Below are 20134 nucleotides of genomic sequence, written 5' to 3'. Positions count from 1 at the left end.
CAGGAGGAGCAGGAGGAACAGGAGGAGCAGGAGGAGCAGGAGGAGCAGGAGGAAAAGGAGGAACCAGGAGGAACAGGAGGAGCAGGAGGAGCAGGAGGAGCAGGAGGAGCAGGAGGAGCAGGAGGAACCAGGAGGAGCAGGAGGAGCAGGAGGAGCAGGAGGAAAAGGAGGAGCAGGAGGAGCAGGAGGATCAGGAGGAGCAGGAGGAAAAGGAGGAGCAGGAAGAGCAGGAGGAGCAGGAGGAGCAGGAGGAACAGGAGGAGCAGGAGGAGCAGGAGGAGCAGGAGGAAGAGGAGGAGCAGGAGGAACCAGGAGCAGCACAGTGCTTGGAAGCAGCTCAGGAAGGAGCACAACTGCCAACCCCTAAATAGCCCAGCACATCCAGAGCTGAAAGCACCTCTTTCCCAGGAGCTGCTGCTGCGCTTTATTTCATATATATATATAAATATATAAATATATATATAGGCTCAGGAGCTTTAAGAGGCAGGGAAGAATATAAAGTAACAGCTTGAAGCTTGCCGATCCCAGGGACAGGGAAGCGTGTCTGGGTGATAAGGAGAGATTGTGCCCAGGTGCTGTGAAGGGCGAAAGCACTTATTTCACTGTTGCCTCATGCGTTACCTGAGCCCCGTTGCTTTTCAAAAGCACTTAAATGCCCATATGATAGAGGGAATGCTTGGATTGCACACTGTCTGGCTCCATTATTATCCAAGGATCTCCAAGCTGATGCATTTCATAAAGAAAACTGGCGTGGAGGAGGAGAGAGGAAATATATCTTTTTAGTTCAGCCTGCTTAGAGTTCCTCAAGGTAACGTCTGCAGAGGGGACTGGTTGAGAAATTCAAGTCACGTCTGGTTTCTCATCACCCAGCCCTGGACACCTCTGTGTTTGTGCAGAACCACCACCACAGGAGCCTATTTCATGGTACCAGAGCCAAACACCAAATAACCACTTCATTTTATTCGTGCCCCATAGGTCTGAGCTACCAGCAGAGCTGAGATTTGGAGTTCAATAGACTAAACCCGTCCTCTGGGAAGTAATCTCCAGTTTAATTCAACTTGTGTAACTAAACTCTCAGGCCTTTTACTCAAGTTGTAATGCAGCTGAGAGCAAGAGCCAAGTTCTTGGTGTTCAGCCCAGACTGAATCTATTGCTTTTTTAAATGTAGATCATAAAAATCTGCTCACATTTAATTTATTATTATCGTAATATCATTATGGAACAGTAGTAAAATTGTTTAATATATCGGCTGTTTTTCACACCAGAGAGGGAGGATGGAACAGGAGCTGGGTACTGGCAAATCAGGGGTGTCCTGTGCTGCAGACAACACATCTGACCTTGGGCACGTCTCCTCTGTCACCCCCAAAAGTTGTGTGTTGAGGCTGGGTGGGTTATTTTGGCTTCTCCTGTAATCACTGGGTTCAAAGAGGTTCCAAAAAGAGGCAGAATGAGATGAGATGACTTGTCCCCAGGTGGGTACCTGCGTCTTCCCTGGCATCAGCAATAGACACAGGGAGAGAAGTCTGACACCACAGAATCATTAAGGCTGGAAAAAGATCAGTCCAACCATTCCTGTTGGACTGCCAGGTCCTCCACTAACCCATGTCTCCAAGTACCACATCTCCGTGGCTTTTAGATCCCTCCAGTGACTCCAGCACTGCCCTGGGCAGCCTGTGGCAGGGCTTGACCACCCTTTCAGTGAAGAAATATCCCCTAATATTCAATCTAAACCTTTCCTGGTGCAACTTGAGGCCATTTCCTCTTGTTGCCTTGGAGAAAAGGTGAATCCCCACCCAAAGGAGTCTGGAAGGACCCCAATAAGGAGACAGCTCACCCAGAGAAAGGGCACACTCCCTAAAGTGTCCAGGACAAGTGCCACAGATAAAACCATCCTTGCTGTTACCTCCCATTAGTCTGGGACATGGAGCCCATCAAGTCCCTTCCATTCCTTGAGGTCACCCCACGTGAGACGTCCCAGAAGCTGCCGGGCTCCCTCGCCGTGCCTTAGAAGTGAATTTGCATCCCAGGCACTGCACAAGTAATGAAGTGGCTCGGGGGAGAATATAAAGAGTGGATCTTAGGCTGAGTGTTTTTATGCAGGGACATTATGCTCTGGAGCCAGCATCCAGCAAAGCGTGGCGAAATCCCAATGGCTCCGTAATCCCAAAATTTCTCAGAGAGAAGCAGGGGTTTAGCTGGATGTGGGGGCTGCACGTTTCTGCTGTTTAGAGAAGGTCCTGATGCTTGTCTGAAGATGATTTGTGGCTATGGGAGGATTCAAACTTGGTTTGGGGACATGGGGGTGGGGGGGTTACAGGGCTGGCAGAAACCTTTGGGAGAAACAAGACTGATCCCAGTTAATGTTGACAGGGAAATAATCTCCTTCAGGATCAAAATAATTTCTAGGTTTGCACTGTGTTGTCTCCAGGGGGAACTCAGGTGCTTATTGAGGCTGAATATAGAGGATTTCTACCTTCAAAACATCCCTGGATAAGTGAAATGCTCAGCAGGAGTGAGGTGCACAAGTGAGGGAGGTGCAGCAGTGCGGCTGATGGGTACAGAAGGAAAAGTTGACAGAGGGGACAAATGGTCGGATGCTCAAGGTTTCTCTTTAAAGGTGTGTGTGTGTGTGTCAGAGCTGGCTTTCTCCAAAGATAAATTTTCCTCACTCCTTTGTGAAGCAGCACAAGCTTTCCCAGCACCATTTTGCATTCCTTTGTGTGACTGCAGGGATGTGAAGGTCTGCAAACAGAATGAGAGGTGATGGATTTGGGCAGGAAGTAACAACCCGCACCGCCCAAAAAAAGTGCGGACTCGGGGTGGAGGTTTGGGCTCAGCTCTGTTTGTCTGGGAGTTTGCAAAAGAATAAATTGGAATGGAGGAGTGAAAGGCTGGTACTGGGTGTCTCCCTGCACCTGGGAACTCTGTGGAGCTCTTGGGAAAATCTCTGGAGCCGCTGGTTTAGATGGATAGCGGTGCCCTGAGCACCGCAGGGAAAGTGCTGACCTTGTCCTCTTTGGACACTGAAAGCACTTGGTCTCTGAAAGTGCTGCTGACAGCAAAGCTAAAAATAGTGCCAGGAGGACCAGGAGGGCTGGCAGGGAGGGAGGGAGAGCGCCCAAGAGCAGCACACTGATGGGTCACCTCTCTGCCTCTCCGCAGGTGCTCCGTGGACAACCGGGTGACCCGAGTGGCCTGGCTGAACCGCAGCAGCATCCTCTATGCCGGCAATGACAAGTGGTGCTTGGACCCTCGGGTGGTGCTCCTGGCCAACACCAAAACCCAGTACAGCATCCAGATCCAGGATGTGGATGTGTATGATGAGGGCCCCTACACCTGCTCCGTGCAGACAGACAATCACCCCAAGACATCGCGTGTCCATCTCATCGTGCAAGGTAAGAAGAAGGGAGTTTGTAGAGGGGTTGGGCTTGGGGCTTTGCTTTCTGTTCTTTTTGGCCTGGTGTCTCCTCCTCCCGTTGCTCCTATGCTGAGCATGTTCAGCTTGGTGCAGAAGTAGAGCCTGATCCACAAACTTGGATCATCCCAAGCTGGGTAATGAATTTTACAGAGTCAGAGAACTTGCTGAGTTGGAAGGGACCCACAAGGATCACAGAGTCCAGCTCCTGGCCCAAGAGTCACACCATGTGTCCGAGGGTATTCTCCAAATGCTTCCTGAGCTCTGTCAGGGTTTATCCAACTTTGCTGATGTAATCCCAGGGCTCTGATACAGACAGCCACTGGCAAACCCGTGGTGCTGTTTGTTGTTGTTGTTTGATGTTTTTTGTTTTCCAAGCTGGAGGCAGTGCATGAAGTAAAACTTGTGCTGGGGGGAAAGAGAGAGCTGACAGATTTGTGTGCTTTGTGGGGGTGTGTGTATGCCTAGCAACAATATGTGTTTGTGTGTTGAAATTCCATACTTTTGGAGAAGGAGGAGGAGGAGAAGGACCAGCACAGGGTGCTGGAGCACTTTTGGTGGCTAAGTGGGTGCCTCCATGTGCTCTTCAGAAAGTGTGTGAGCACACACGACTTCTGGAGAGGGGACAGACAGGTGTGGCCACAGGTGATGGCCAAGCAGATGGACATTCATGGAAGATAACCCCTGGGCCCATGTGGCAGGACAAGAGCTGGACAAGGGGGAGCCTCGTGGAGGGACACACAGAGCCTGATGATCTCTTAGCCTGGGACAAGATTAATGGAAAATTCCTAATCCCTTGCTAGCAACTGGGGTTTTTTTTCCTGCAACTTCTTCTGTGATTTGGCTGGGAGCCCTCTTAACATGACACACCAGCTTGAGTATTGGAATCTCGTCTCGGGCTAATTTTCCAATGCTGATGGGTGTATTGATTTGGAAACAAGCTGGGTTAAAAAGGCATTGGTCTTGTACACAGAGTCGGGTTGAGCTAATCCGCCGTCGATATTCCAGGCCCGAGCACTATTGACAGCCTAATGAATAGAAGTGGGGAAAAAACCCAGACTCAGGGCCTTTATTTTTCCTCTTCCCTCCCTTTTCATTTTCCTTTTCCTCTTCAAGCAATCAAGCTGACTAACCAGAGCCGGACTTTCTCCATCTCCATTAAGCGCGGAGGGAAGCGGATGCATTGCCAGCTCCGGTTCTGGCTGTTTATCTTGCAATCTCTTATTACCTGCCTGAGTTTCTTAAGCCAAAGTCGATCACCAGCAAGTTCTGAAGTCGCTATCAGATGCTGGGGTGATGCAGGACAATTTCTATCTGTTCTCTTCTGATTCCCATTTCCTGACCTAAATTTCCTGTATCACCAGACATCCAGGCCCATCCCTCCCATGTCCTGCTGTATCATTAGGAAGAGATATTTGGGTACTGCAGGAAAAGGTCAGAGCTTAACTCCTTGCAGCAGTTAAGTACGGGATGATTCAGTGATGGGCTCAGTCCTGTAAATGTGCTGAAGCTCCTCATGCTGCCTGCAGAAATTCCAGCTCTGGAGAGCGAGCCCCCTAATTTGAAGAGCTGTTCTTTGGCTCACCCAGCCCTTTCTCAGAGCAGGACATGAAAGTGAATTACCATGTCCAATTAAAGGGAAACGTGCCTTAATGACCTCGATGAAAATTGGACTGGGGTGCCAGGATTAGTTCTCCTGCCTTGGAAATTGGACCCTATAAATATGTTTTCTCTAATAATCCTGCCCAGAACAGCATTCAGCTTGTGGGAATGCTTATTCACCCTCCTAGAAAAGCAGGGTGGCCCAGTACCAGATTTCAGGGATGTGCCAAGTTCAGCACACGGCCCTGGGACATTTTGCCCCTTCCTGATAGGGGCAGCCTGATAGGAAAGGAGAGGTGATGTGAGGAGGTGAGAAAGGAGGTGTCTCCTTTTTAACAGGTTTAGCCAGGAAGAGGGCAGTGTGCAGGTTGCTCTAAGCAGGTCCTGAGTTTCCTCTCTGCACCAGCAAAGGGCCTGGAGGCACAGCTCTGGAGGCAGGAGCTCTCCAGCCTCTCAGGATGCAATTAAATCATGCCCCGGGGCAGGCTGTGCTCTCCAAAGGGACTGGCAGCCGGAGGGGGCAAGGAGCTCTTCCCCTTCCAGCCAGGACTGCAGCAGCCTGCTGCTCCCCCAGGAAAGCAGGGTGAGTATCAGCCAGGCCCTGATGCTCTGAGCCCGTGCCTGCATCCCTGCTCCTCCCCAGGTTTAGGGAAAATCACTGGGAAACAGCCATGGATGGAGGGCATCCCTGGTTTTGGCCAAGGGCTGCTGGAGGGAAGCAGAGCTATGGGAGGCTGGAGAGCAAAAAGCAGGAGAGGGATAGGGGTGGGAGATTGATGTTCCTGCAGGGTATGAGGGATGATCCCCAAAGAGAGAATCAGGTAGAAACACCCAGATCTGATGATCCCCACACTGCAGCAAGGGGTGAGCTGCACATTTATTTCCAGGTTGGCTCTACTGGATGGCCGAGATCCCAAAATAGGTGGGGAGAAGGCACCTCAAGAGCTAATTTATCCTGTCCCCCCGCAACCAGGCAGAGACCTCGCTGCCAAGAACATGTGAAAGCTATTCTTGAAAATCTTTAACAAAGCAGGTTCTTCAGTCTCCCCAGACAATCTATTCTACTGCTTTGCTACCTTTTTAATTAGAAAATGTATAGCTAATATCTAACTTAAACCTTCTTTGTTGCAAATGAAGTGGAGTTTTTCTCAGCTTATTCCCAGTGGATGTGGGGAACAATTGATCAGTGTCCTCTGTAATAACCTTTTGCTTTTGGAAGGTTGTTATCCCGGTGCCCCTTAGCCGCCTTCTTTCTGAAACCATCCAAGCTCTGTTTTTCCCACCTTTCCTCATTGGCCAGGCTTTCAGAAACACTTGTCAGTCTTAAAATCCTGGTACAAAAGGGAAAAGGTGATTGCTGCTGATCCAGGAATAGCAGGTCGGTGCCTCTGTGCTAATGTGGGACAAATGAGCTCAGGAATGAGACAGCAGACCCTTGGCACCAAATGCACCAAAGTTCAGCCTGCTATTTTGGGGACTGCTCTAAATGGGGTCAGGCTGGTGGTGCCAAGCTGATGTCAGCCAACAACAGAGCTGCCAAAGGGACAGGGAGGTTCTCATTACCAGGATCTCTCCTGGAAAAATGCACCCAGATTACAGACAGAGCTAAAATGAGCAGCTCAGGGAGCATCCCTGTCACCTGCAGGGTCTGGAAGGTGCTCCCACTCCTTCAGTACATGTTCCTTCTTAGGAGGAGTTGCCATAAGACCAGACAAAGCACCAAAAACCAGCACTTGCCTGTGTTTGCAGGAATCTGCCTTGAACTTTGGGGAGAGTGAGATGTTTTTGTGAGTAAATCCCAAAGAAACAAAATCCAAGGAAGCCCCACTTTCAACAGGTAAATGTGAACTTGGAGTGGGGCAGAAACCCAGAGTGAGGAAGAAGATTTAGGTCTCACTGACCTCTGAGGAGAGATGATTTTCCTTCTTCTCCTCTCCTGTATCCCTCTCTGGCTTCCTAAGCAAATCCTACTTCTTACAGCAGCATCTCAGGCACAGCCTCCCCCTTCTCCCTGCTCCCTGCAGGACATTCCAGCTATTTAAGCCATTCTCCGGGTTCCTGGGTTTAAAGGAGAGGGGGGAGGTAGGAGGAGAAGGACGATATCTGAAAAGCTGTTATTTGTATTGATAATAAGCCGTCTCCAATGCGTGCCTGCAAAACACTCCCACTGCCTTGTAAGATGCATTAAGGGAACTTGGCCTTATCTCAGTGCTGGAAATGGACTTGGGGAAGGAGGCACGGAGCCTGCCAGAGTTTAATCTCACTTAGGCACACGAATTTGCATGATAGAAAATGGTGGAATTTTAGTGTTTAAAAAGAAAGAAAGAAGGTAAAAAAAAAAAAAAAGAAGAAAAGAAAAAGGCAAAACCAGGCAACTGGGGGATATTAACGCTTTCCCCGCTTCTTTATCAGTTTCCCTGGACCTATCTGGCTCTTGCTGTTGTCACTGGAGCAACTAATCACCCCTCCCCTTTTGTTTGGTGTAAATGAGTTTTCCCCACTCCTCCAGGAGCCCGGGTTAATCTTCAAATCCCACCTTTGTCTGGGAGTTAATTACATGCTCTGTGGAGTCGGGGGGCTGTGGACACAGGTGGCAGAGGTGGCAGTGCCGGTGGCACCTGTCCCCACGAGGGGAGCAGCCCTGCCAAGGTCTGTGCCAGCCAGATAAAGCCACCAGCTTTGTTTCAACCGCCACACTGCCCAATTAATTTTCCTTTGATGCCACAAGCCCCTTTCACTCATGGGACAGCAAGGAGAACTTTTTGTTATTTTGCTGCCTGGGTGCCTGGGAAATGCCTTTGCTGGGAGGAAGGCTCAGTCCCTGGAGTCATCATCACCTTAGCTGTGGGGCTGTGCCACCAGTGCCAGTGGTTCTGGGAGCAAGGAGGGACAAGGGATTTGCCCACCAGTGGCAGAGGATGTGCAGACATTGGTCACATTTGAAGCCGTGTGCTGGAGTTTCACACCGGGCAGTTTCACACATCCTGCTTCTGGCATGGATTTACTGGTGGGTCCACATATTTTCCCCCTGGGAGCAGCTATTCCTTCTAGAAGCAAAAGCAGGTTTAGATAATAACTCCTAAAAGGCATGGGGGAGCTGGGAGAGCCTCCCCAAAGCTGTGGAGGGGAGGAAAGCAGCAGCACAAAATGGAAATCCTCCCTCACTTCGCCTGAGCCCTCGGCTCCTTTGACTGATGTGTTCCTTCCCTGTCTCTCTTTTGTTGTTAATAACCATCCCTCTGTCAAAGCATCCTTGCCTTTTGTATCAGGGCTGTTGTGGAGGACTGAAGGTCTCCCACACTCTCTCACGCACTGGCCTAGTTTTTGGCTCTTTATCCTCGTTTTGCTCTGCCCTCAGGGAGCATCTCTGCAGGTCCCACATCCATTACTGCCCCTGCATCCCTCCTTCTCCCCCACACCCTCAGGTCCCAGCCCTGCCTTCTCTGGGATGTGAATGTCCGAGTTCCCCTGTGGAGTGGCCTCGTACCCAGCCAGGCTCCCTCCAGCCTCCCCAAAGTCACTTGACCTCTTTGCAAATCAGTTTAACATCTGTGAGGCAGAGATAATAATTGTCACCTACTTCACAGGGGGGTTGATGAGGATTAATTCATTAATGTCGACAGAGGTCTTTGAAGATGGAACGCGCTATCTGAGAGCTAAACGTTATTATTAATTAGCAATTATATCGTGGGGTGGGAGCAGGGAGGGAAAAGAGACTCCAGAGTCTGTATTATGGGAGAGTTTGCTCTGGACTCACATTCTGCCCTTGCTGCAGCTTCAGGCTGCCCCAGTTTTATGTCCATGCTGCTGCTGCATCCCACTGGGGATGTGTCCCACCATGCTGCTCCTACCTGGACCTTGTGGATGGGCCCGCTGGTATGAGGAGTGAGAAGGATGGGGAGGTGAACAGTGCTCAAGTGAGTTAACATTGTTAGGAGGGCAATCTGGAGGTTGGGATGAAGGGAAGGCGCAGAATCCCAGAGTGGTTTGGCTAGGAAGGGACTTTAAAGCCCCCCTAGTTCCATCCCCTGCCGTGGACAGGGACACCTTCCACTGTCCCAGGTTGTTCCAAGCCCTGTCCAGCCTGGCCTTGGACACTTCCAGGGATCCAGTGGCAGCCACAGCTTCTCTGGGTAACCTGTGCCAGGGCCCCACCACCCTCATTGTAAAAAGCTTCTTCCTAATATCTATTTCATGAACTTTTTTCAATTTCAAATCATTCCCTCAAGGCATCCTCTGGGCTTGCCTGGCACCCCAGTGATGAAGCGGGCCAGAGTCATGGGAGGATGTATCCTGTTCCCAAGGAGAAAGACTTGGCAAGAGAGTGGAGGAGAGGAGAAGGAAGATCCAGTGATTCACAGGACACACAGACCGGTTTCATTTCCTTCCTGTTTTTCTTCCTTGCGTACACCCAGGCTGTGGCTAATTCCTGTTTGTCTCCCCAGTGAAGTGCTAATGCTGCAGTCCTGTGTGTCACTGGGTTCCCTCAGGCAGCACTGACAGAGTTCTTTGTGGTCCCCTCTAGATGTTCTGTGCCTCAGTGCTGGGGGCATTCCCACCTCTGGCATCCCCTTGGCTCCACTGTTTCCATCCTCCCTAGCTCAGCCGTGTGCGCTTCTGTGGCAGCGAGGAGAGCTCAGTGGAACTCTCCCTGCTACTCCCTCAGAGCTGTGGAGGTCACCCTCGGATCACCCCTCTTCCAGAAAACAAGAGTGTGCTCCTCTTTGAGCCTTTCTGAGCACGCGAGCGCAGCAGCCCCATTCACCCAAGCTCTCCAAAGCCTTTCAGGGAGAGGTCACCCGCCTCACCCAGAGCCATTCAAGAGTGACTCCGCTAATCCCTTCTGCGGAGAGGCTGAATCCGGGAGGCCAGAGCACTGGAGCTGTGTGTGGCTCTCCAGATGTGCAGCATCCTTTCCCCCCGTGGATTTACCAGCCAGAGAGGTGCCACAGCAGCACCCAGGATGAGCGCCGGCCATGTCCCACTGCCGCGTGCGGTTCCTGGAGGAGCTTTGCGATAAAGCCAGTGGGGGTTTAATGAGGTCACTGCAGTTTAATGTTACTGCAGTAATCTCTTTTGTTTTACTACATTAAAATATTTGTGGTGGAACGGTTGGACCACTGTAATGTGATAGCGCTACCTTAATGTTATTGTTGCCATGGCAACACTAATGGCAGCTCAATAACATTATTGCAATTTAATCTTACGACAATAAAATTAAGGGTAGAACAGTGAGACCTCGGCTCTGTAATGTTACTACAGTAACAGCATTGTTATCGTAACCGCGGGAGCGGAGTCAGCCCGCTGTAGTGTAACATTGGTACCGCGCTTTGTTGTTACTACAGGAACACCACGGAAAATCACGGCAGGGGATGAATGGGAGGAGACGTCACCGGTGCGCTGGTGCTGCTGCTACCCTGGGGCTGTCAGCATGGGGAGGTCATGCTGTAATCCCATCACTTATTCATCTAATTCCTCAATTGTGGTGTTTTTATCGGGGTCTGTCCTTCTCTCCCTCCGTTGCTGGAGCTCTTTGGAGCAGGTCTGTTGTTTTAGTGGCAGTAACTCTGCAGGGAAGGATTTAAAGCACTGCCTCCATCTAGTTCCAGATCCTTCTGCCTGGCGCTTTATAGCATGTGGCTGTTATGGAGTGATAACGTTTTATATTTATATGTCATCTTTCAATGTGAAGGATCCCAGCACAAGCTACAAATTACTGCCGTGCTGCAGGGCCAGGCAGACAACCCGGCACACGCAGCGTGCCAGAGGAGGGGTTTCATCCAAGGGCACTGATTCCTCTGCAAGTGAGAGTCTCCTCTGCCTAGAGGATTCATCCAGAGTCCCCAGACGTTGTGAGGTGGGGCACAGATCTTTGTGCACCCTATTCCATGTGCCCCAGGTAGCACCTGCCATGGCTGGCATGGGTATGGACAAAATTCCTCCTTTCCCGGCTGGCAGCACTGTATCAGGGCTGGAGAGGCAGTGGGGGGACAAGGCACAGGTGACATCTCTGTGCCGTGCAGGGGCTCGCTGCAGTTTTCTCCAGCCTCCAGGGGAGGGAGGCAGAGCTGCTGATCTGTCCCGAGCATCGCAGAGCTTCCCTCATCCTGCCCAGGCCCAGCGCTCCCGGGGACGCACACTTGCCGTGCCCAGGGATGTGTGCTCTTGGCCGAGGGATGTGCCCAGGGGTGCATTCTTTCCGTGTCTGCTGATTCATGATTGTTTTGCCCGGGTATGAGCTCCTGCTGTGCTCAGGGATGTGCTCTTTGTGCAGAGAGATGTGGGTTTGTTGAGCACAGGGATGCAGATTTGCCACGGTCAGGGATGCACTCTTGTCCCCAGGGATGTCTTCTTGCTGTGCCCAGGGATGCAGAGTTGTCATGCCCAGGGATGCAGAGTTGTCATGCCCAGAGATGCCCTCCTGCCACGCTCAGGGCTGTAGGTTTGCTTTTCTCAGGGATGTGTGGCTTGTTTCCAGGGATTTGCCGTTCCCAGGGATGCTCTCAGGGATTCACATTTGCTGTGCCACACCTGCCAGCCACGCTTGGTGCCCCAATTGCCCACTTGCCCACCTGAACAATCAGCAGGCAGGAATTGTCCCTCTGCTTTGAGCCCTTATGCTGCCTCCCAGTTTCTCAGATCTCCATCCCCAGACAGCTTTTTGGCACCTGAATCTGGGGGTGTTGCTGCCTGCCCGCTTCCTCCAGCCCAGCCCCGATCTGGGCCCTCTCCGTGCAGCAGCTGCTCCGCTCCCCTCGTCCCTCAGCATTTGATCTCTCTCCATGAGTATTTGGATTCTGACCACTGCAGTAATTCCTTGTTTGTCCTTTAATAAAAGACCCGTGGGCTCCCCTTGACACCAGAGCTGGAATCACTGGGACCTGGGGTGTCCTGTGTGCCAACTCTTTGTGGCAATCTGGTTCCACATCCATCCTGCCAACCCCGCTCCTCCGGGGGTTACGTGTTTGAAAACACCAGCAGCAGCTCATCTCCCATTCACTGTTTTTCTCCATCATTTGCTTTATTAAATATTGATTTTCTGTTGCATTATTAAACCTTAAGTCCTGAGCATAAATTTAGAGTTGATACTTTAATCTGGCTCTTCTTTTTGGCCTTTAGAACTGATTTTTCTGGCCAGTCTCTCCGGAGGCGAGTCCAGAAGCAAAAACCTGTTGCAGAGGCTTGGGGAGTCAGAGGATGAAGCAAAGGGCTCTTCCCAAGAGATTTTTGTCTGTTTGGTGTAGTCTTTGCTATGAAGGTGGCATCCATAGGGATCCTGGCCTGCAATCCTGCACAGACCTTGAGTGAAAGGAGGCTGGGGAGGAATCAGCCAAGTTTTTTCAGGGAATTTTGTACATTCCTGGCTGCCGGAAGGATGTAGTCCTCTCTTTTTTTCTCTTTTTTTGCAGAGAGATTGCAATCTGGAATGGGAATTTAGCCTGGAGCCACTGCGTGGGCAGGGTGGCAGTGAGGCATCCAGCCCTCCACGTGCCTGGCTCTGCTCCCTAGGGTTTGCTGCCTTGCTCTGCCAAAATTGCCCTGCTTGGGAGCAGGACTGTGCCGAGGAAGGGAGCCACAGATGGCAATGCCTTGTCCTAAATTCATTCCCAGCTCCTGAGTGATGCTGCACAAATCTGGGCATTTTTTACCTCAGCAAAACCAGAAATGGCCTTGGCCAAAGCTGCAGGCAAAGCCAGAGGGATGTGGGTGGTATAAAGCCACCAACAAGCCCGGAGCAGTGCAAGTGGCCACCATCCCATCCTTGGTAGCCACGCTGGGTAGCTCTGATCCCCTCTCTGATCCCTGCTCTCCTCCCATTCCCTATCGGAGAGCTGCACGCTGCCAGCTGCTGCCAAACCCCACGCTGCCAGCAACCAGGTGTCTGAACATGCTTCCAGAGCCAAGAGAGCTCTGCAGCCAAAAGGGAGGAGGGGAAAGCAGTGTGGCAGCACCGGCAGGTTCGGGAGGATAAAAAAAAATAAAAAAAAAATTAAGAAAATTAGAGAAGAAAAAAGGCAGAGGGAGGTTTGCAAACGGCTTTTGGATCCAAACAGGGCATGGAACCTGTGCCTGGCAGCTGCTGTGCTGAGCAGTGATTTAAAAGCAGACTCCCAGCAGCAGGGAAAGAGGCAGAGGGGTAAGCAGATGTGAACACAATGCTGGAGATAAAGGAGAGGCCAAGGGAACAGCTGCCGAAACGCTGCCCAGGCCCGTCACCTCCGAGGGCTAGAGAACCTCCAGCAAATGTCCCCAGGCTTGAGGACAGGCTGGGAGGAGGTCACTGGGAGAATAAAGGGGGAAACTGGGCAGAAAATGTGGTTTTTTTCACATTGCTCTTGCCTGGGTTTTGAAGGAGAGGGGAAAGCTGGGAGGATGGAGCTGCACTGAAACATGGGGAGCGTTGTGATTTTGTTTTTCTTTCCATTCTGGTGATGCAATGGAGAAGAAAGAGATTTAGAAAGACAAGGAGAAGCAGGAAGTGGAAAACAAAAAGGCAAGGATCTTTGTGAAAGATGTGGAAATGTGATTCTTCAAACAATATTGAAATGTGGCCTTGAAATATTTCTGGTTTGGGTTTTCCACGCCTGCTGTGAGAGAGCAGTGAAACCCCTTTGTCCTGTCCCTCAGAAAGGAGGTGGATTTATTCCTTGGTCCATGAGTGCATCCCTGGAAGGGATCACCACGGCCCCACTGGGTGCAGGGGCCAGGGTGGGGAGGTGTTCTTGTTTTAGGTGGATCCATACCCTCATACAGAAGAAATCCTTCCCTGTGAGGGTGGTGAGGCTCTGGCACAGGTTCTCAGAGCATCTGTGGCTGCCCCTGGGTCCCTGGAAGTGTCCAAGGCCAGGCTGGATGGGGCTTGGGGCACCCTGGAATAGTGGGAGGTGTCCCTGCCCATGGCAGGGGTGGGACTGAGATGATCTTTAAGGTCCCTTTCAACCCAAACCGTTCTGGGATTCTGTGATTTTTCATTTCTGGCTTGCTTGTCCCACTAGTAGAGGTGCCCAAAAGATTTCAGCTCTCCTTTTTGGTAGCACCTTGTATCATTTCCTGGGTAGGGTTTGGGATGAGGCAGGAGAGGTCACACACCCCGTGCTGGTTCGCTGTCCTGTGTGAGATATGATGAACAGGTCTCAATCCACCCTCCTCTCTGCCCAAATCTCCTGCCCACTGGGCCCCCCCAGCCAGCAGAGTCTCCAGTGTGTGCCTGGGGCTCTCCTTGCCTGGCCCAGCATTGACACAAGGCATCAACAGAGATGTCTCCTCCATGGTTTGCCCTCCTTGTAATCCCTCCTCCTCACAGCCAGCCCGAGAGCTTCAGCCTTTGATCCTCCTCCTCTTTTGCAAACACTTCTCTCTGCTTGTGAAATTAAATCTCTCTCACAGTGATTTCCTTCCCTATCTTTTCTTTTTGGCCGAGTCTGTCTGAAATATTCTCTTTTTTTTGCTCCTTCAGCAGCAGGGCTATATAATTGATGGCCTCGCCAAGCTTTCTGTGCTGAACATTAAACCCTTCCTGCCTTGGCTCCGACCGGAGTTCATTACTTTCTGAAAAGCTCTGTTGTCTGTTTGTGCTCAGATGATTGTTGCTGTGGAGGGGAGGATGTTGTCGGCACAGAGAGAGGAGGAGGGGTTGGGTTTGGCCAGGGATGCTTTGTAATCAAATCCTGCTCCCTTTAGCAAATTTTTGAGTGGAAGGGGCCTCTTTTAGTAAAACTGAAATATGGTACCCTCCTGAAGCAGAAGCACAAAACTCAGGGTCTGAATTAGTGCAGCAAAAGGTCGTCTGGCTCTTGGGGCAGTGGGAAAACGCTGCTTTGCAATATACCCCTGCTCAGCACTGGGCAGGAGGGAGCAGGGGCTGCTCCCATCAGCACAGGCTGATTTCCTGGGGTAGGCATTTATTACCACACCACCTTTCTCAGTGAACCCACTGTGGTCATTCCTTCCAAGCATCTGCATCCCAGGAGCTGCCCTGGGAAAGATGAGCCCCATGCTGTGCTGGCAGGGTCCCTCCAGCACCGTGGTGTCCTTGTCCTGGAGCTGGGGGTCACTCTCTGTGTGTTTTTACATGATGTAAAACCTTCCTGCACATTTTGGCCTTTCCTGGCAAGACAAGGTGGTGCTTCAAGGCTGATTTCCTGGGATAGGCACACCACCTTTCTCAGTGAACCCACTGTGGTCATTCCTCCCAAGCATCTGCATCCCAGGAGCTGCCCTGGGAAGGATGAGCCCCATGCCGTGCACCAGCACCGTGGTGTCCTTGTCCTGGAGCTGGGGGTCACTCTCTGTGTGTTTTTACATGAGATGTAAATCCTTCCTGCACATTTTGGCCTTTCCTGGCAAGAAAAGGTGGTGCTTTCTGTGCTTTGCCCTAGCACTGATGACACTCCTGGCTCCCCATCTCCCTCCATGGGCTGTCCTCACTTAAAACACAGCAAGGCTGAGGTGATTACAAGGATTGGAGATGCAGTGACTCTTCCCTGCCAACAAGTAATTGATTTATTAAAGACATTACAATACATTCATGGTTGAGTGTAAGAGTTTCCTTTGAACTGGCTCAGAAATCCGAGGGGATTGTGCCTGTTTGCGAGGACCGCGGGCAGAATAAATCTGGGCTCCCCCATCGCCTCCCCCCTGTGCTGCCACAATTTCATTTCCCTTTGACTGGCGCGAGTAAATATCACAGCTCGACAACTCCAGTCCGGTGACTGGTGTGATCCAATTTAATAGCATTTAAAAATTCAAAGTGATTGTTAGCCAAATGGAAATGTAAGATTTCATACCCAGCCTGCCTTGGGGAGGAAAGGGAGAATTAGGGAGGGTGCGGGGGATGTAGACAAATGGACTAGATAAAAAATAATGGAAAGTAACTTAATTAAGAGGCTCGAGTCAAGTTAAAAACAGTAATGATTTTGAATCGGAGAACCACAGGTATTAAAAATGAAAGGGAAAGAGGAAAGAAAGAAAAGGAGAGTGCGGATAAAAAGCCTCCAAAATGATTAAATGGGAGGAAAAAGAGGCATAGGAAGAATGGGGTAAAAATAGTCCTTCCATGTAAAGCAGGAGCACATGGGGAATAGACGATGCTGGTGATGAGGCTGGGCATTAGGAAGACAAATAGGGAAATTAAGGATGCTCTGGCGGTGATAATTCCCTGTGGCTTTTCTGGCATTCTCGGAGGCACGAGTGTGGCCGAGAAGAAGACTCGAGGGCTTTGTTTAGGAGAAACAGGAAATGAAGGAGCAGTCCTAATGGGAAAGGAGAACAGCCCCCGCGTTCTCCAGGCGCATCGATATCCTTCCCTTGTGGGACCGTCGCTCCCTCCTTTTCCTTCGCTTTTAGCTCTCTCAAATGTTGCTTGGTTGGGTTGAAATTGGGGATTGGAATTTTAATTGCCCCTCTGTGTACAGGGATATACAGCTGTGCTCGGTGGCCTGATGACTGATTTTTAACCGTGGAGCTCTCGTTCCGTGCAGCCCCATGGAAATATCTGCCCTGGCAGCCACCCTCCCTCTCCCTGTGCCTCTTTGACATGGTTTCCCAAGCTCCACAGAGCATGAGAGGCAGGTGCTGCAGAGCGTTGATCCAAACAGGCCCATTTGATCTCTGGGTCTCATTTCTCCATCCGTGAAGTGGGAATAATAACGCTCCCTTATCTCCCAGGGTGATTTGATGATAGGGATAAACCACATAGGAAGGCTTGGGAAGGACAGTAAGCATCATCCCACAGACTCTGGATTGTTGGTATTTGCACTCCTGCTTGTTCCTGGCACCTTTGGGCAAGATTTGGGTTGGTCCCCTGGGCTTGGGCAGCTGGGAGTTTACCTAGAAATGTGTCTTGGGATAGGGTGAGGGACCAGAAATATTCCATGGGAGGGGTGAAGAAGGCTGTGGGGCTCTTGGAGCCCAAGAAGGAGAGCCTGAAAAAGCAGAGATATAAAGAAATTCCTAAAAGGAGTAAGGAATGGATCTTTGGCAAGGCAGAGCTGCCTCTGTTGGCGTGATGGATGAGTCACAAGAGATGTGTTCCCATGGGATAGGAGGAGTGGCAGCACATGGAGGCCATGGATCACCTCACCTGTGGTTCATTTTGGACTGCTGGACCTTGCTGACCTCCCACTTCACGAGCTTTGTTCTCCCAGACAGTCTGGCCATAAGTAGCAGCCTCCAGACCACCTAATCAGACAATAACAGGGCTGTGCTCTCTGCCTGACCCATTAATTTTTAACTGGAGTCAAAGGCAAAGATGGGAAGAAGCCCATGCAGGAGTAAAAGCCCTGTTTGGAGCATGAGGGGCACCTGGAAGAGCTGGAGCTCAGGAAGGATGGGAGGAAAGGGCTGTCTGGAGACAGGCAGCGCTGGCAATGCAGAGATTCAAATAGATAAATGAGGCAAAAAGGGCATGGATAGACTCAGAAGATCCAAATAAATTCAATCAAAACTTGGGGCTTTTGGGACACCACGGATCTCAGTGGTTTTTGAAGTGAAGGCACAGGGTCCAGAGATGCTTTTGGGGAAGCACAGCTCGTCCTCCTGCGAGGGTGGGTGAGCCACACGCTCTGCCTGGGCACAGGCTGGAGGCTCCCTGAATTAGCTGAGTGTCAGTGTGGAAGTGCAATCACAAACACTTTGTGCTCCAGCCCAGGGAGAGAGCACAAGAGCGAGAGCGCCGAGATAAGAACAAATATGCAAGAGCATAGTGTGTTTTTAATGGAAGGGAGATTTATTTCTCTCTGTGTCTTTTTAAGCCTCTAGATAGATCATAAAAAAACCCAGCCCAACCCACACACAACCTGTCTGCCTGAAATAGCCGAAATGTAATTTAAAGAGCATCATTTTAACTAATACTTCACTTCAGAGACACCTGCCCTATATTCATTGGAGATGCAGGCTGCATTAGAGCATCTGATTTATCTTTGGAAAGGATGTTTCAGCTCCTTTGTTCCTGTCAGGTCCCTTTTGAGGAGTAAAGTGGCACAGGGGTGGTTTGGCCAGCTCAGCCCTGGTTGTGATGCCCACTCTGCAGGGACAGAGAGCTGGAGGGGACAGGGAGAGACTCCCGGCTCTCCAGGAGCAGAGTGGGGAGCACGAGGGTGGGGCACGGCAGCTCTGGCTGGTTGGGGGAAGGGGAAATGGGGGTTTGTGTAGAATTTAGCAGTGCACTGATGGATCAGATGAGCAGTATTGTGGGTATCTGCTGTCCTTTGGAACGGGAGATTCCAGGTTGCCTGGGAAGGGCTGTTTGCAGGTACAGCCACTTGAGACACATGTCCTAAACTAGATCTGTGCATCTGTCCCCATGGAGAAATGCCCCCACCTCCAGTTCCTGTGGCCATAGGCTCTGGATATCTTATAATTTCATATGTTGTTGTCTTTTTAATGAGCCTGCAAGGATGAGAAATTCTTGTCATTACGTTGATGGAGAGATGAGACCAAACGAGACCGAGGGTTTTGCCAGGAGCACTCTGGCAGAGCCGGCATCCATCCATCCTTCTCTGCACTTATTGACCCGCAGCAAGGAGGCTTTTCTATCATTAAAAATAAAAGAAGTTCCACAAATCATGGTTTTCTCCCAGGGTGGAGGAAAGGATCCTCTGTTGGCCTGCATCCCCCAGGTCCCAGGCTGGTCCTAAGCTGGGGTCACCTATCGAGGATGAGGGAGTGAAGTGATGAGCATGAGGAAAGATGGGGAGAGGAGAGCTGCTGTGAAATCCCTCACTCGCCCTTTCTGATCTGAAGTTCACTTGTAATATTTTCCCTGGCTTGGGTTGCTAATGCGTTTTGTTCTCCAGAGTGTGCGTGGCCCGGCTTCCCGCGCAGCCTTTAATTAGTTTCTGGATGATGACATCTCCACCGAGAATCATCTCGTCGTGTCCCTCCGATCTCGGGGGGAGATAAAGGAATCTAATAAAGACATTCAGCATTTCGAGGTGATGGGTTTGACAAGCTTTGTATTAACCACGAGTCGTGTTCAAACTTTCTGGGGTGCTGTCGGCACGCTCCGGCTCGCCCCCACACACGGATTTTCCCAAGGGTCTGATGGAGACTCCAGGGTGGAAGGAGGGGAGCTGGAGACCCTGTGTCCCCTGAGCAGGGTGTGACAGAGTCACTGTCACTTTGATGGTCACCGTGGAGGCAGCTGTGAGAGAGGCTGTCGTGCCTTGAGGAGAGGTGTCAATAATGCTAGAAAAATGATGCAGGTGTCTTAAGGATTCGAGATCCTTCAATTTTCTGCCTTTCATGAGGCGTTGCTTGGCTTGCAGGGGGAATCCCAGGTGGCTCGGGGTGCAAAAACTGGAAACTAGATCCGTGCAGCGTGTGTGGAGTTGAAAATGAGATCTGTCTAGACAGGGAGCTGAACTGCCAAACACTCCTTGTTTGGCTGCATTTCTTCATGGATAATAATGGAAAAAACTTCGCTTTTATATCTTTCTTCTTGTTTTCTTTTCACTCAGCATCATTAGACTCATTTTAAAGGAGGCAGAGAAGTCTAGAGCAGTGCCACATCTTCCTTCAGTCATTGTAATATGAACACAGAATTCTCCCAAACCTGAGGGAAACATTCTGTCTCCTCTTAAAGCTGCTTATTAATAGCCATGCAAAGAAGCTCTGGTTTGATTCCCCACAGGTGTGGGGCTTGGTGTCAGGTGTTTTCTCCATTTTTTTGCTAGGAAAAATGATGCAGATCCCTTCAGAGTGTTGAAAGTGGAGGAGTGAATCTAGTGAGGCAGCACCCCAACTCCTTAGGGAGCTGCTCTTCACCCAGGCTTGTGACCTGGACCCATCCAGAAATCAGTGAAAAATCCTTGTGCTTGAGCTCTCCTCTTGTGCCACGTTTATTGTGGTGTATCCCTTGTTGACTGCAGCAGTAGTGCTGATTTATGCTGTCGTAAGTGGAATCAGATTGGGCTCCCTTTTGGCACTTAGCTATAAAGTTTGTCTGCAGAAACCCTGCTGTTTATGCGGTGAATTATACCCGCGTTCACAAATACTTTACTAATGAATGATTGGGAACGTCTTGTTTCCCCCTCCTCCTCTGAGTTATTATGATGCTGTGCTGTGTAACCTGCTGCAGAGACGGGTGTAAAAAATCTCGTGTCCTCCAAGCTCCCC

At 50.6% G+C, this 20134-nt stretch overlaps 1 protein-coding gene across 2 annotated transcripts in view; it reads left to right on the top strand.

The window, feature by feature from the left end:
• The window catches only part of LOC107214436 (protein CEPU-1), a 137649-nt gene that overhangs the window by 84518 nt on the left and 32997 nt on the right, over window positions 1-20134 (top strand). For both annotated transcript variants that reach the window (XM_015649854.1, XM_015649853.1), the window contains exon 2: window positions 3163-3395. In XM_015649854.1, coding sequence (XP_015505340.1) covers window positions 3163-3395 — 233 coding nt within the window. The remainder of the gene's footprint in view (window positions 1-3162; window positions 3396-20134) is intronic.

The sequence above is a fragment of the Parus major genome, chromosome 24 (genome assembly GCF_001522545.3).
Source record: "Parus major isolate Abel chromosome 24, Parus_major1.1, whole genome shotgun sequence".
NCBI lineage: Eukaryota > Metazoa > Chordata > Aves > Passeriformes > Paridae > Parus > Parus major.
The sequence above is the reverse complement of the archived record's forward strand: the minus strand, read 5'-3'. Positions and strand labels throughout refer to the sequence as shown.